Raw genomic sequence first — 13,554 nt, forward strand, 5'->3', positions numbered from 1 at the left:
ATCAAGGCTTTGGGTTCAAGGATTCTGGGTGATCAAGTCCAGCGAGCCTTGAAAGCCAAAGTCGCACTCTCGAAATGAAACAGCGATAGCCAACAGAGTCTCATGCTCTCTTCGGATTTCTTCAAGTAAATCCGGCTAAACCAATTAACAGAGTCCCCTGCTCTCTTCGGATTTCTACTTCCAAATCCGGCTCTACCAGAATCATGTTTCTGCAAATTATCGCTACATTTGTTTTCAACAACCGATTGTATTAACCCACAAGGGTTCATGGTTCATCTCAGCAAAACATGTTTGCACTCATGACTTTGTGCACTACAACATTTTTTTTTTTTCTGTTTAAAACAAACAAGTCACTTCGGAACTTTGTTCTTACCTTCTTCACTTTCTGCGACACAGCTGTCCTGTTTCGATTTTCTGTTTATCGTCCGCATCAAAATTTTGTCTCTAATTGAATATGTTTTTGCTCTCTCTGATCCTTCTATTACCTCACGGTACAAAGTTTTTATTTCGTCATCTTTCTGCTGAGCTACCATCAACCAGTCATCAGCTAATTCAATTATTTTATTCAAATCTTTCTTAACTATTTTGAGTACACATTTTTTTGTAACTGGATTTCTTGACAAAAAGTCCGCATGCTTCATTCGTTCACCCGCGCGATATTCTATTTCGAATTCAAATGACTGCAAATATGCCCACCAGCGATAAACTCGTGGAGTAAGATCTTTTTTAAGGCTTGCGGCTTTAAGCGAATTACAGTCAGTCACAACTAAAAATTTACGTCCTACTAAATATTGTCTAAAATGTTTTATTGCGTTAACAACTGCAAGAGTCTCAAGTTCGTAAGAATGGTAACGAGTTTCAGCGTCTATGGTACGTTTGCTATAATAAGCGACGGGATGTTTTTCTTTTTCAACACATTGTAACAATACGGCACCATACCCGAGAGCACTAGCATCGGTATGTAGTTCGATTGGAAGATTAGGGTCGAAAATTCTCAGTAACGGTTCTGATGTTAAATAACTGACAAGCTTGGCCCTGGCGTCAGTGTGTTCGTCTGTCCATGTAATCGTTTTGGAACTACCTGCAGTAAGTTTGTATAAAGGAGCAGCCACTTGTGAAAATCTCGGTATAAATCTACGAAAATAGGATGCTAACCCTAACAATTGCCTTACCTGGGTCCGTGTCTTAGGAATAGGTGATTGCACCAGGGCTTCGATTTTTCGAAGGTTGGGCCTCAACTCTCCATGTGACACAGTGTACCCCAGATAATCAATTTTTGTTTTCAAAAATTTACATTTTTTTAAATTGAATGAAAATCCTTTCTCCGCAAGTTTTGCCATCACGACTGCCAACCTATCCAAAGCTTCCTGTGCAGTTCTACCGGGTATAAGAACATCATCCAAATAAACAATCGCAAAAGAATATCTCAATTCACCCAAAGCGTTATTGATTGCTCTCTGATATACGGCAGGTGCATTCATTAGCCCGAATGGCATTGTTAAATATTCAAACTGTCCGTCCGGTGTAATAAAAGCAAGCTTTTCTATTGAATTTTCTTTTACAGGTATCTGATGAAAGCCTGCCGTCATATCTAATGACGAGAAATAGTACGCACCGCACAGTCGATCTAATTGATCTTGAATCAACGGTAGCGGATAACGATCTGCTACTGTATTGGCGTTTAACTCCCGAAAATCCACACACAATCTATCTGATCCATCCTTTTTCTTAACTAAGATAATTGGACTAGAAAACGGACTCCTGCTTTCTCGAACGATTCCTGCCTCAAGCATTTTATTTACCATATGTCTAACACTCTCACGCTCTAAAATTCCTAGCTTATAAGGTCTTCGCTGTACAATTTTATTTTCATCTTTCAGTCTAATCTCAAAGCTGCCAGATGTTACACGAATCCTAGGAGTATCAACACTCATATGTTCCGCGTGCAGTCTTAACAATTTCAAAAGTGATTCTCTCATCTCTTCCACATCGCAATCTACAGTATCAAAATTAGTAGTTGCAACACACGCACCAACAAACTTGTGTAATTTTGCAAATTTAACTATGGTTCCATCTAATGTGACTGAGATACCATTTGCTAACAATTCTTTACCCAGAATTATTTTTGTGGACAAACTTTCGTCCGGTACTACAAATAAATCAATTTCAACATTGATGCTATTCAACTGTGCACACACTGAGATCATCTCACGGCAATCCACATACCCATTTCCTAAGCCCCTCAAACGCGTACAAACGACTTGTCTTTTACCAGGCAACCTCTCCGCCAAACTCTCTGTTACAAGAGAACAGTCCGAACCAGAGTCAAAGATGAACGTCAACACCTTACCGTCAGCAAGCTTCAGAGTATTCTCAGTGGAGGTAGAATGACAAAGCCTCACTACCTTCTCGTTCTTCTTAGGGCAACTCGGGGCAATGTGTCCCTCTTCCTTACAGTTGTAGCAGGTTATCGGCTTCTTTGACCCCAAACCTCTACCGTCCAGTTCCTTGATGACCCGTGAGTAACTGCCACGCTGTGTCTGCAGAGCTGATCGACATTCGGCCTTCCGATGTCCTTTTCTTCCACAATTGTAGCACTCGATGTCAAAACGGTGCGACTTACCATCTCGCGGCGCCAAAGTCTTAGTATGTGGACCAGGGGCTCTGGAGGATGCACGCGGTTGATGGAAGTCGGTCGTTCGTCCATCAAGGTACGCCATCGCTTCTTGTAGGCTTTTAGGAGATTCTCGCACAAAGATGTTGCGAACAAATCTATTTTGCGCCGAATAGGATAATCCCGTAAGTTGAGCTGCAGTCTCGTCCACCGTTTTTCTCTCGTTGAGCCACGCTTTTAATTTTCTCCCTTTCTTCATAAAATTTTCGAGTGTAAACTCTGCGTCTTCCATCCAAATCGTGTGCAGCTCCGACGCAACGTTTTTATTTTTCGCATACGCACTTAAAAACTCAGAACGTATTTCTACCCAGCTTTTTCCTGAGGGATCCATACCAGTGAACCACTGTGCCGCTTCGTCTTTAAATGCTTTCGCCAAATGCTGGACAATTTCATAATCATCAGGATTATAACGGCGAATCCACTCGTCAACCATTTTCACCCAACCAGTCGCGTCAGTCGTTTTCGGATCAAATTTGATGAGATCCATCGGAACACGTACTCGTCTGGAAAGCAGTGCAAGCAGTCGCAGATTTTCCTCCTCCAATCTTGCCTGACGTTTTCTGTGCCTACGGCTTCCGTGCTTCCTTCTTCGCAAATCATCGGAATGTTCAGATTCCGATGTCGTCGGGGATCGGTGATTTCTTTTTCGTTTTCGAGAAGTTTCTACTCTGCCTGTGTCACTCTTTGCACTTCTCCACACACTTTCTTCTACATCTTCTGCCACACTGAAATCTTCCTCGTTTCGTTCCATCTTTTTCTCGAAAATTTACTAAGTTTTTTTTTTACTTCTTCACGCTTAAACGTTCTTTATCCCACTTCTGATGTCAGATATACAGAGTTGAATAAAGATTATAACACAATTTATTTAATTGTAAACCGTAGAGGCACGGAACAACACAACTTTATTCAAATCGTTTGAAAATTATTCTAAAGAAGTAACCAAGTTAAACAAGAACAAAACAAATTCAACCAAAACAAGTTCCAACAACGTCATACAACCGGTGATCAAAATATAACAAAGACACAATATCGTGATGCGACATATATATATATATATTATAGTAACACTATAATGTATATAACAATCATTGCATATTATATAAGTGTAATATATACATATTATACATACTAGCGAATACACACGAATACTCGATAATCGTGTAATATCACAAAACGATAGAAAACCATCGTGATTATTATACACGTTTACAGAATTCTAATAATGGGTATAACGTCACAAATAGAATTTGCATCTACCAAAAATAACGTATTCTTAAGCAAATATCCAAGTGTAAGCTATAATTTAACGTGTAAGTAGTGTATATGATAACGATAGTAATTTATTAATATACGAAATACATAATTATAACAGAGATCGAGGTGTTGAATCACTATGTTAAAAGAATTATTTCCGTTGAACAAAAAGAAATCTGTTGAGAAAAAAGAAAAAATCAAATATTTATACGTTATATATAAGCTATGTCTACTGTCGGAATAATGAATTAAACAGTTATGTCGACGAAGCGTCGTTCAATATTTTGAAGAACATAAATGCGTAACCCCATCACGATAAATTTTGTTATTCCCAAGTGTTATATATATATACATATATATATTACACTTATTAAAGCGATAGCCAGGAATCTATAACGACGGCGTAACTATTAAAAAAAATTTAATAACGATGTAATGATAATCACGTACGACTCCGTTGAACCAGTTCACGCGTAACATACACGTATGTTATAGGACATCATGCCTATGAGCTTTCGAAGAGTCGCTGATAAGATAGATTAAACTATACACGTTCGTAGCAGTCGTTAATCAAACCGCTGAGAGTATATTATATTACAAATATACACGTATATACAGATTTTCCATCGAAATAAATTAGCCTATTTTGAAATGAAATATGCACCGATGAATATACTTATTGTAAAGTTGTTTTATCGAAGAGAGAAGATAATTTATACGTAATATAAGCGTAAACGTAATTCCTTTACACCTACCTGATTATTAAAAATTTAATCACAACAATCGTTCAGGTGAAATAAAATTTTGCAGATGAATTAAAAATTCGTAGGTTTACCGACACGCGTAGATTCATGATAGCATATAAAAAAAAAAAAAACTCAAGACTAAAAAATAAGGAAATAAGATTAACAAAACGTTGTCAATAAATTCGTTCGATTCGACGACATTTTGTCACGGTTTTTATGCTGACGGTATCCGGATCATTCAATGAAACTGTTTCCGGAAATGCTTGAGAAAATGAATAATATATGCGAATAAATAACGAATATATATATAGCAGAATAACTTGAGTTGAAATTTTTCTAATCTGTACGTTGAAATTAAAGCCTGTCTTCGTTATTTGAATATAGATAGTTTAGGGTAAATGTTGTATATCACGATATGATTGAAAATTTACCTTTCGAAAATACATATTTTTGTAAAAATTATTTATATCTAATGAGTATAATATGTATACTATATATATATATATATTATATATATATAGTATATAGTATATGCTTAACAACTGCATGACGTAGGACAGAAGAAAAGAAATAAGAAGAAAAAAAACCAATAATGATATAGATTTTTAGGCGCGGATTTATATTAGTAGTAATATATCCGTACAATAGCGATAAGATGAATGAAAAATGTGACCTTTCAAAATATGTAGAACGAACAATAACAAGTTTCCCACGCTTAACGTCGTTTAAAAAAACACACCCACACAATGTTATATTGTAAAAAAAAAAAAAAAGAAAATCACATGACCTTAAATTACGAATTATTACAATAATAATATAGTCATAAAAAATATACGGACAGTGTAATATAGGTATGATAGAAACACGAACGCAGTTGAAAATTATTCTCATTCTTACACGTATAAACATTTATATATGATGTATGAATATATATATGTAGAAGTTGTAGGTGAAAAAAAAAAATTTAAAAGAAAGAAAAAAAAAAACGACCCAGTTCAAAATAAGACAATACTATGAAGATAACGAAAAACGTAATATAAATAAAAAGGAGATACATGCTTACAACGTTGTTGAGAAATATTTGCATCTAAGTGCATATTTCATCACGATCTCTGCATCGGACGGCTATAATAAAGTACCAACTTACATTTATACGGTAAATCTTGTACAAATTTTCGAGACGAAATTGCTTATAGTCGGTAGATTAAATATCGTACTGGCTTAAAGGCGGAATATATAAATAAATTCGAAACATATCGAAGTTAAACGAAAATATAAATCACATCCAGTCGCGTCGTCACGTCAGTTTAAATTTTTTAACCAGAGGAGTAGGAAAAATCAATTTATTAACGTGATCGCATTGTGTGTTAATCATGAGATAGCAGGAAACAAAACACCTCTGTTTCAAAAAGTAATCAAATTTGAATTTGAACACGCTTACATATGCAATAATACTTCACCTTGTATTGTTTACAAATTCACCGTCTCCGCTACTCGGCTCCTGGCATGTTTAATAATAATTTATATAATATTGTTTTATTCAATAATATTATCAATTGTATTGTTATTAATTACCGCTATAATGACATCTGAAAATAATATGCGCTGTACACTTGACATAAAAATAAAATCCTAGTCTATACAGTTGATATCAGGTATTAATTTTACAGTGAAACAAATAGCTGGTATTCGTTTGATAATCAAGCTAATAGCTAAGTTATAAGAAGAATAGAAAAAAAAAAGAAAAAACTCATCGCTCACACTGGAAGCAACAAATTTAAGCAATCTCAAATCCGATCAAAGATGTATTTGTAAAATGTACAAAGTTTAACATCGTATTGTTGAATCGTATAATTGTTGCCCGCAGTGCCGTAACCTTCAATCACGTCTGCTGACAGCTTAGGCAGCATCTCCGTTTGAAGTCCGGGACCTCGCAATAGCGACGAAGAACCGAAAGTGAGCAGTGCTCGCTACTGTCACTTTTGCAAGACTCCAAACAAATCGGATTCCGCTTGTCGAGCGTTTTACACGGTCGAAATTCGTACGGTGCTACGATTCCGCAATCGAACAAAGAATCCGTCGGCTCATCTGGTCCGCATCGAGCTAAACGGGTCTGTATGCCACGGCCACAGCTCTGAGAACACTGGAAAGTGAAAAGAACGTGAAAACAAGATCGAAGAATACAAGAAGAATAAGAAAAAAAAATTGAACGGCATCGATTACCCGCAGTTAAGTAAATAAATTAATATCGCTGTGAGACAAATTTTGGTCTGAAGTTACCATTAGAGCGCTATTTAATGATGAATTTCTGAATAAAAGAGCGCAAAATGTTCCGTTCTATGGTAGGTCATAACACCGTTGGATCTAATTTCCTGCTTATGCTTTGACGACTTACAGGAGACCAATCGGCGCTGAAAAGCCAGCGACCCTGACACGGAACTCTGTTGCATTCCCTCTCCGCCTGGGGTGGTGGTCCACATCGATCCGGAGGTAACATATCCCTGTAAATAATTGCCGCCGTGTCGTTCGAGACTTTAGTCACGTCCACGGACACATGGACGCAGTACAGTTGCCTGTGTTGGATGCCGGTCAAACCGCACGTCGCTGTACACTCTTCCCATTCACCGGAAATCCATTTGAACTCGCAGCTGAAATGTTGAAAACATTTTCAACGTTGATATCGTTGAATGAAGCGGAGCGGCTTTTGTATCAAAAGAAGTCAGACTAGGCACCATTTACTCAAGTTACTTTTGTGCTTTTGGAAATACCGAGTCAGGAACCATCGACACCCTTTCTTCAATGTTTCTTTGTTATAAACTACAAGTCGGGAATGAAATGTACCAAGATTCAATCCATATTTTAATTTCTCTCCCGACTTTGCATAACAGAGTTCGTTCGTAAGTTGTGGACTGTTCAAACAATCTGAAAAACATGTGTTTTCTTTCTTAATTCGATCTCGTTCTTGGTACTTTTTAGAACTTAATTCGAATTCTAAGTCAGCGATTGTACAAGAAAAAGTTAACTTGGACGCACCGATGCATGAACGTTAGAAGAAACGAAAACACTGGGTAACTGAACAGTCATCCTTGTCTCAGGAAAATGTTGAAACGTTGATTAATGAACGATGTTCACTCCAGTTATACCGATTGATGAAAAGCAAATCACCTGAGAAGGTTGCACCTTTCGCTTTCGAGCGAGGGTTTGACGGTCAAGGAACACTTCCTCCTGGGGACAATTTTCCCCGTTACATCATCCCTGCAGGCGATAGTCTTATGGCGAGTGCCGCCCCCGCAGCTCGCCGAACACGGACCCCATCCTCCAGGAAGCCAAGAGTATCCGACGGTGGCGTTCTGCTCGTGGCGATTGACGAAGTACTGAGAAGAGATGAAAAGCGAGAGGCCAAGGCGAAGGAGATCGTCGGGAACGCCGAGCTGAAAGCGTACCATTGAGGTGAGTTTCGGGGGCGAAAGAAAGCGCGAAATTCGGATATGACAAGACGAGATTTGTCTGACAAGACCTACGGATATAACGATCTCGGTGAAAACTGGGCCTCGTGACCATATCGTGTAAGTGTCACCGAGCTTTTGGGGGTGGAAGGCTGCGCCCTCTACCACGAGGACGTCGGCCCGTCCCGAGGTGTCAAAGGTCCCGATGTCGTTGCGCCGTCGACGTCTGTCGCGTATCGTTATCACGACGTCGATGAGCTGCCCGACAGCAAGACGAGGGAGAGTCAGCTCGACCCTGACGTTGTATGCTGACCGAGGAATTACCGCAAGCCGAGTCATCCCTGGGGAGATTATTGGGGTGTGGGGTGTAATCGTGCCGAAGTGCATGTATGCTCGTGGCAGTTATTAACGGATTATCGGATATGGGCTTTAAACCTCTTCGCAGCTTGCGCTGATAGCCGTTGGTCACGTTGATGCAGTTCTCGTTCCGGCCCCCGCATTCGCCACAATTATCGATCAGTGCGGTCGAGTTCATCACGTTGTCGCATCCCATTTTGCTGCAATTTCCCTGGACAAATGATAACGACACGTTTTTTAAAATCATTCAGCCAGTGACAAGGAAGGTATCCCAGGAGGATTTCTCCGATTTAATTTCTTTTGTACCGTGTGAGAGTAGACTAAATGTCAATTCTTATGAACCAAAATCAATCACCTCGGGCCTATTTAACGAATCAACTTCACTATTTAGTAGTCTACGTCTTTAGCCAAAGACTTGGGCAATTACGATTCTGACATTCGTTCGGGCACAGGAAGTATCAACATCTTGTTAAAATTCTTTAATTGTTTCTACGAACTTTCCTGCTGTAATTGGCTTATCACAATTCCCCGCGGTTTTTTCTTCGTTCGCGTATTCTCATTTCGTTTCTAAAAGTTACTTTACGCGTACTTTGATTACGTTTACCTGGACGCAAATATCTGAGCTTCCGTAGGTGCAAGGTGTTCCGTCGACAAGATTTTCACCGCTGAAATAGATCTCCCCGGTCTGCCGACTTCGACATACTAATTGGCACTTGAGGTGATCCTCTTCGGGTTCGTAGGGTAGCCAGGTTGAATTGTACATCAGCGAGCGCACCGGAAATCCCATAAGTATACCAAGTCGAGCACACTGTTGGGCTCTGAGGTCAATCCGCTCTGAACACTGGATAATTTCACAGATTTTGAACTCCTCGCTGTCCCCCTCGCAGTCCGCACCGCCGTAGGCAGGACTGCGAATTAAAAAATTTAAAACAGCTCTGAGTCTGAGACTGACAGAATTATGCTTGCAGGGTGAAAAACTCGCTTTTACCAAAAACTGGATTTGACTGTGACGGAAAACAGAATGCACGGTTCAAAGGGCGTTCACAAACCGGTCAGTCGGGTAGTTCAATCAAGCTGTGCAAGCTACAGAATCTTTTTTTCTCTCTCTTAATTTAAAAAGAAACACAAGGGCTAAACATCCCCTTCAACTGGACCCACGTTGGATCGCTACATTTCCTCGAACGAAACTGAACGCCGACACCGCAGGACCTCGAACACTTCCCCCAGGGACCCCAGCCGCTCCAGCCGCCGTCTCTGACGTTGTGGATAACTGGACCGAGGCCAAAACGTCGTCGATCAACGAGTTCGCAGTAGCCGTTGATGCACCACTAAAGGAAGAAGGATGAGAGCTTGGGAAAGTTAGCGTTGAACGATTTCACTTTTCTCTAGTGTCGACCCAACCCTCACCTTGTCTTCACCGCACTCGGTTCCTTCGAGAGGGGGACCCTTTTTCGTCTTGCAAATTTGAGAAGTGTTACCGTAACCGCACCAGAGATGAGAACACGGCTCGGGCAGGTCGAGGGACCTGCAAAGACTGTAGCTGGAAAAAAAATTAAGGAAAAGGTGAAGTGTTTGATAGTGATTGATCGCTGGTTTTTGTTGCGGGAGTTTTTTTTTTTTTTTTTACCCGTCTCCAAACTCCATTCTGCATTGCTCGTCCATTGTAAACGTCGTCTGAATGGTGGCTCTGAGGAGAGTAGCGTTGTGGTCGTCGGGCTGGTTCAGCAGGCACTCCCATTGCCTACAATGTTTTTCAAACATGACCACCTTGTGTTTCATATCAACTTTAAAAGGTTTCTCACTTGACTCTGTGATGGAATTCCTTCTTCGAACAAGTTGACCAGTGAAATCTGTGGAAGGTAGCCGCAACCATGGGCGCCATGACGCTTCCGTTCCAGGCCTCATCTCCGCAAGAATTTCCTACAGCCTCGTCTCCGTCGTGAGTTAAGCCCAGCCTGTGAGAAATGAATCGACATGCGGTTATAATGTAAATGCGTGGGTGTTAAACGTCATGATTGATTTATAACTCTCGTCGAATCAAACAGTTCAACTTGGGACAAGAGTCGTCGTAATATGGGCCTGTAATGACTGTCGTAATTGCGTAGGTGGGTGCTGTTTATATACAAAATATGACTTTGAGGAGGCAGTCGTTACCAGGCTGATTGTTACTAGTATCATTGTTCCGAAGTAAAGTACTTACACGTGCGCTAGCTCGTGAGCAATTATGAACGCGCTGGTCAAACCTTCGTCACGATTCAACGCGCAAGATCTCGCAGGATCACACACACCGGAAACAGGCGCGTAGCCGGATGGACCGCCAAGATCGAGACGTGTCAGCCAAACCGCGACGTCGTGACTCTTCTTTGAGGATAATAAAAATTTCCTATTCCAACGATTCACGTTCTCCAAGGAGCTTCGAGCGTTTCCTCGACGAACCTGTAATACGAACCGAACGGGATACCAACTGACGAGATGGAATAGTAACTCGATTAAGGAAAAACATCCAACGACTACAAAATATACTCACCATACCGTCTTTCTTATCAGCGTACAAAACCATGCGGACTATCACCAGCTTCATGTTTGATTCCAACGATGGATCTCTATAAATCGCGCTCACCTGAACACACAAAGAGTGAGATACTGGAAGGAAAATTAGCGTACGAGCTTCCATTAAGGAGGATGTCGTTTTATCACCGACTATTCGATGTCTAAACATAAGCTTCTACGTTCGAAACATTTACTTCGTCACACACGAGTTAAATTATAAGTGCTCAGGGTAGTGACTGCGAAATATTTTTTGACCGCGGTTTTTACGCCCATGTTGAACAATTTAAAAGGCGGTTTAATTATCAAGCGAGCTCGTGGCGACCCAGTAAAGTAAGACCAAATATTATAATTAGCTTAACTTTGCTCATTACTTAGCGACTCTATTCAGATTATCACATAGAATATAATGCGCCATGTCGCACATCACCGCAAAAACATTGGTTCGTTATAAAGTTGATTGTTTTCATGTACATTAAAGTCTCTATAAGAAATATCAATCTACAGATATTTCATTTACTCAATGGCGTGGGACGAATACGTACGATATTGAAGAGAGCCAAAATGTATTGTTGAACCCTTGAGCCATGGAATTCGACCACCGAATAATCCGCAGCAATGCCAATCTCTAGCCATCGCGAACGCGGTTCCCTAGTTATCGGTTTTCTTTCTAAGAGAGATAAAAACGGATACTTGTGAATAGAAAATATTCGGAAATTGAACACAATGATAACTTGGCGGTGTTACGAAGATACTCACTAGGCAATTTATTCCGCTCCCAGGCCCGGTCGTAGAAGTATTCGACATGTTCCGAGTCCTTCTCGACAGGGAGTTGAAAGTTTTCATCATCCCGTTCTTGAGCGGCCCGCAGCCTCGGTTCAAGGTCGATAATATCCCCGGTCAGATTATGGAACTCCTGGGTATTGCAGACCATCAAATTTCGTTTGACTCGTTCCTTGACGCCGGAGGGGTAAGAGGATGAGGAGTTTCTCGGCTGAGGGAGCTCCATGCTTGAATTTATGTAAAATTTTTCGTCCCTCCTGTACCTTGAATCGGGTCCGGACCACACCGCCTCTGAGAGCCTCGAGGCGGCGAGGAAAATGTCATTTGCACTGGATGTATTGAAATTTTTCGGTCGAAGATAGTCGTCGCGAGGCAGATGCTCGAGGCCATTGTTTAGTGGCTCGATACCTTCGGTGGAATTGAAGGGATGCGACTTCGCCGAATCCATATTCAAAGTCTTCCTTGACTCGTAAATAAGATGACGTCCGTCTGACAGCGGTTGGAGGAAAAACGTCCCGCCAGTCACGTTGACGATGCCGTAAATCCAGGGACCATTGCAGACGGTTATCGCAACCAGGGACTCCGACTGGTCGATAACAAACCCACGACGGACCTGGCAGGATAACGGATCCTCGTCGACGGCGTCTCGTCGCCCTTGAAACTTCCCGCGGGGAAGGATTCGCCGTGCCACAAAACTGGGTGAGATGATCAGGAGCTCGTTTAACGACGTCTCCAGAGTCCAATCGTCGAGGGAAATTCTCAACGACTTCGCCTCTACACTCGACCTTTTTACCCGCGGTCCCTCCGGCGATTCAATTATTGGATAAACGATTTTATACGACTGGATGTGGTCGATGGATGTTAAAAAATCGTCGAGATTTTGCGATTTTAAACTGTCAAACGACCAGAAGATGAAAATAATGTGGATGTAATTTACGTGCCCCATTTGCGAAGTTGGAAGTAATTACAGTCTTACCGATTATTCGAACGACTTTGCTAGAACGATTTGCGAACGATCAAACTTTTTTGGTATGATCCAACCGACACGTTATGTGCCGTTGAGGTTAAGCCGTATTTTCAATTCACTGTTAATTACACAAAGCTACACTTCCTCCGTTCGCGTTCACGCTGCAACTGGCTACCACATGGAGGTCTACAAGTATACTTAAAATACTTTGATGGTAGCGTTTACTTACGGACGGACGGAGCCGGGCATGTACTACATCAAACACACATACTCTCGAGCAGGCGGGAGTTTCTAATAATGGACGCTTTATGAGAGGACAAGTCTACGACAGAGCAAACAGTGTTCACGGTGACGAGAAGCAGTGAGAAGAAAGATTGATACGCCGATCAGAGAATATTCCATTAGCATAGTTTGCGTCAAGACATAATGTACTGGAAATTTTTAACCGCTTGATTCAAGTGGCTCGATATTTTCTGCAACGGAATACCTACAACACTTTGTACCAAAATGTTGGAAGTGGATTCGAAGACATCGAAGGGACAGGTTCATGATTATTAACGAAATCTGTACAGTGAAAGTAATTTGCTCAAAGCGAACTTTATTTTGTCAACTACGAAAACATCAAGACGTTTATATCACAATCTGAACTCAAGCTGTTTCTAAAACACGTGACAAAGCTATAATTCATTAGATCCGCTACAATTTCAAACCGGTATCAGACCGAAGTTAAATTGTTGCGATATCTTATGATCAGAACCTCAATTACAAAAAGATGGGATA

At 40.9% G+C, this 13,554-nt stretch overlaps 2 protein-coding genes across 2 annotated transcripts; both read right to left on the bottom strand.

Moving 5' to 3' along the window:
• Positions 1-350: 350 nt before the first annotated feature.
• Positions 351-3,425, bottom strand: LOC124303180 (uncharacterized). The gene is made up of 2 exons (XM_046760078.1): positions 1,616-3,425; positions 351-547 (listed from the first exon to the last, which is right to left on the bottom strand). The coding sequence occupies exons 1-2, from the start codon at positions 3,423-3,425 to the stop codon at positions 351-353; spliced, it is 2,007 nt and encodes a 668-aa protein (XP_046616034.1).
• A 2,576-nt stretch (positions 3,426-6,001) lies between these two features.
• On the bottom strand, positions 6,002-12,957 carry LOC124306255 (A disintegrin and metalloproteinase with thrombospondin motifs 3-like). The gene is made up of 14 exons (XM_046766741.1): positions 11,784-12,957; positions 11,570-11,694; positions 11,005-11,097; positions 10,678-10,913; positions 10,280-10,432; positions 10,105-10,218; positions 9,885-10,017; positions 9,636-9,805; positions 9,082-9,385; positions 8,556-8,688; positions 8,196-8,461; positions 7,840-8,105; positions 7,070-7,322; positions 6,002-6,817 (listed from the first exon to the last, which is right to left on the bottom strand). Exons 1-14 carry the CDS (start codon positions 12,751-12,753, stop codon positions 6,557-6,559), a joined length of 3,477 nt encoding a protein of 1,158 aa, XP_046622697.1. The 5' UTR covers positions 12,754-12,957; the 3' UTR covers positions 6,002-6,556.
• Between the last annotated feature and the right edge of the window lie 597 nt (positions 12,958-13,554).

This window comes from Neodiprion virginianus, chromosome 1, assembly GCF_021901495.1.
Source record: "Neodiprion virginianus isolate iyNeoVirg1 chromosome 1, iyNeoVirg1.1, whole genome shotgun sequence".
NCBI lineage: Eukaryota > Metazoa > Arthropoda > Insecta > Hymenoptera > Diprionidae > Neodiprion > Neodiprion virginianus.

Excerpts from the sequence above, each read along its gene's own strand:
- LOC124303180 (XM_046760078.1), bottom strand. The coding sequence starts at position 3,425 with ATGGAACGAAACGAGGAAGATTTCAGTGTGGCAGAAGATGTAGAAGAA. Across the intron at positions 548-1,615 it reads TCAATTAGATCGACTGTGCG|CTGATGACTGGTTGATGGTA; the intron begins GTGCGTACTATT and ends TAATTGAATTAG.
- LOC124306255 (XM_046766741.1), bottom strand. The coding sequence starts at position 12,753 with ATGGGGCACGTAAATTACATCCACATTATTTTCATCTTCTGGTCGTTT. Across the intron at positions 10,433-10,677 it reads GCTCACGAGCTAGCGCACGT|GCTGGGCTTAACTCACGACG; the intron begins GTAAGTACTTTA and ends CATTTCTCACAG. Across the intron at positions 6,818-7,069 it reads TCAGCGCCGATTGGTCTCCT|TGTTCTCAGAGCTGTGGCCG; the intron begins GTAAGTCGTCAA and ends TTCACTTTCCAG.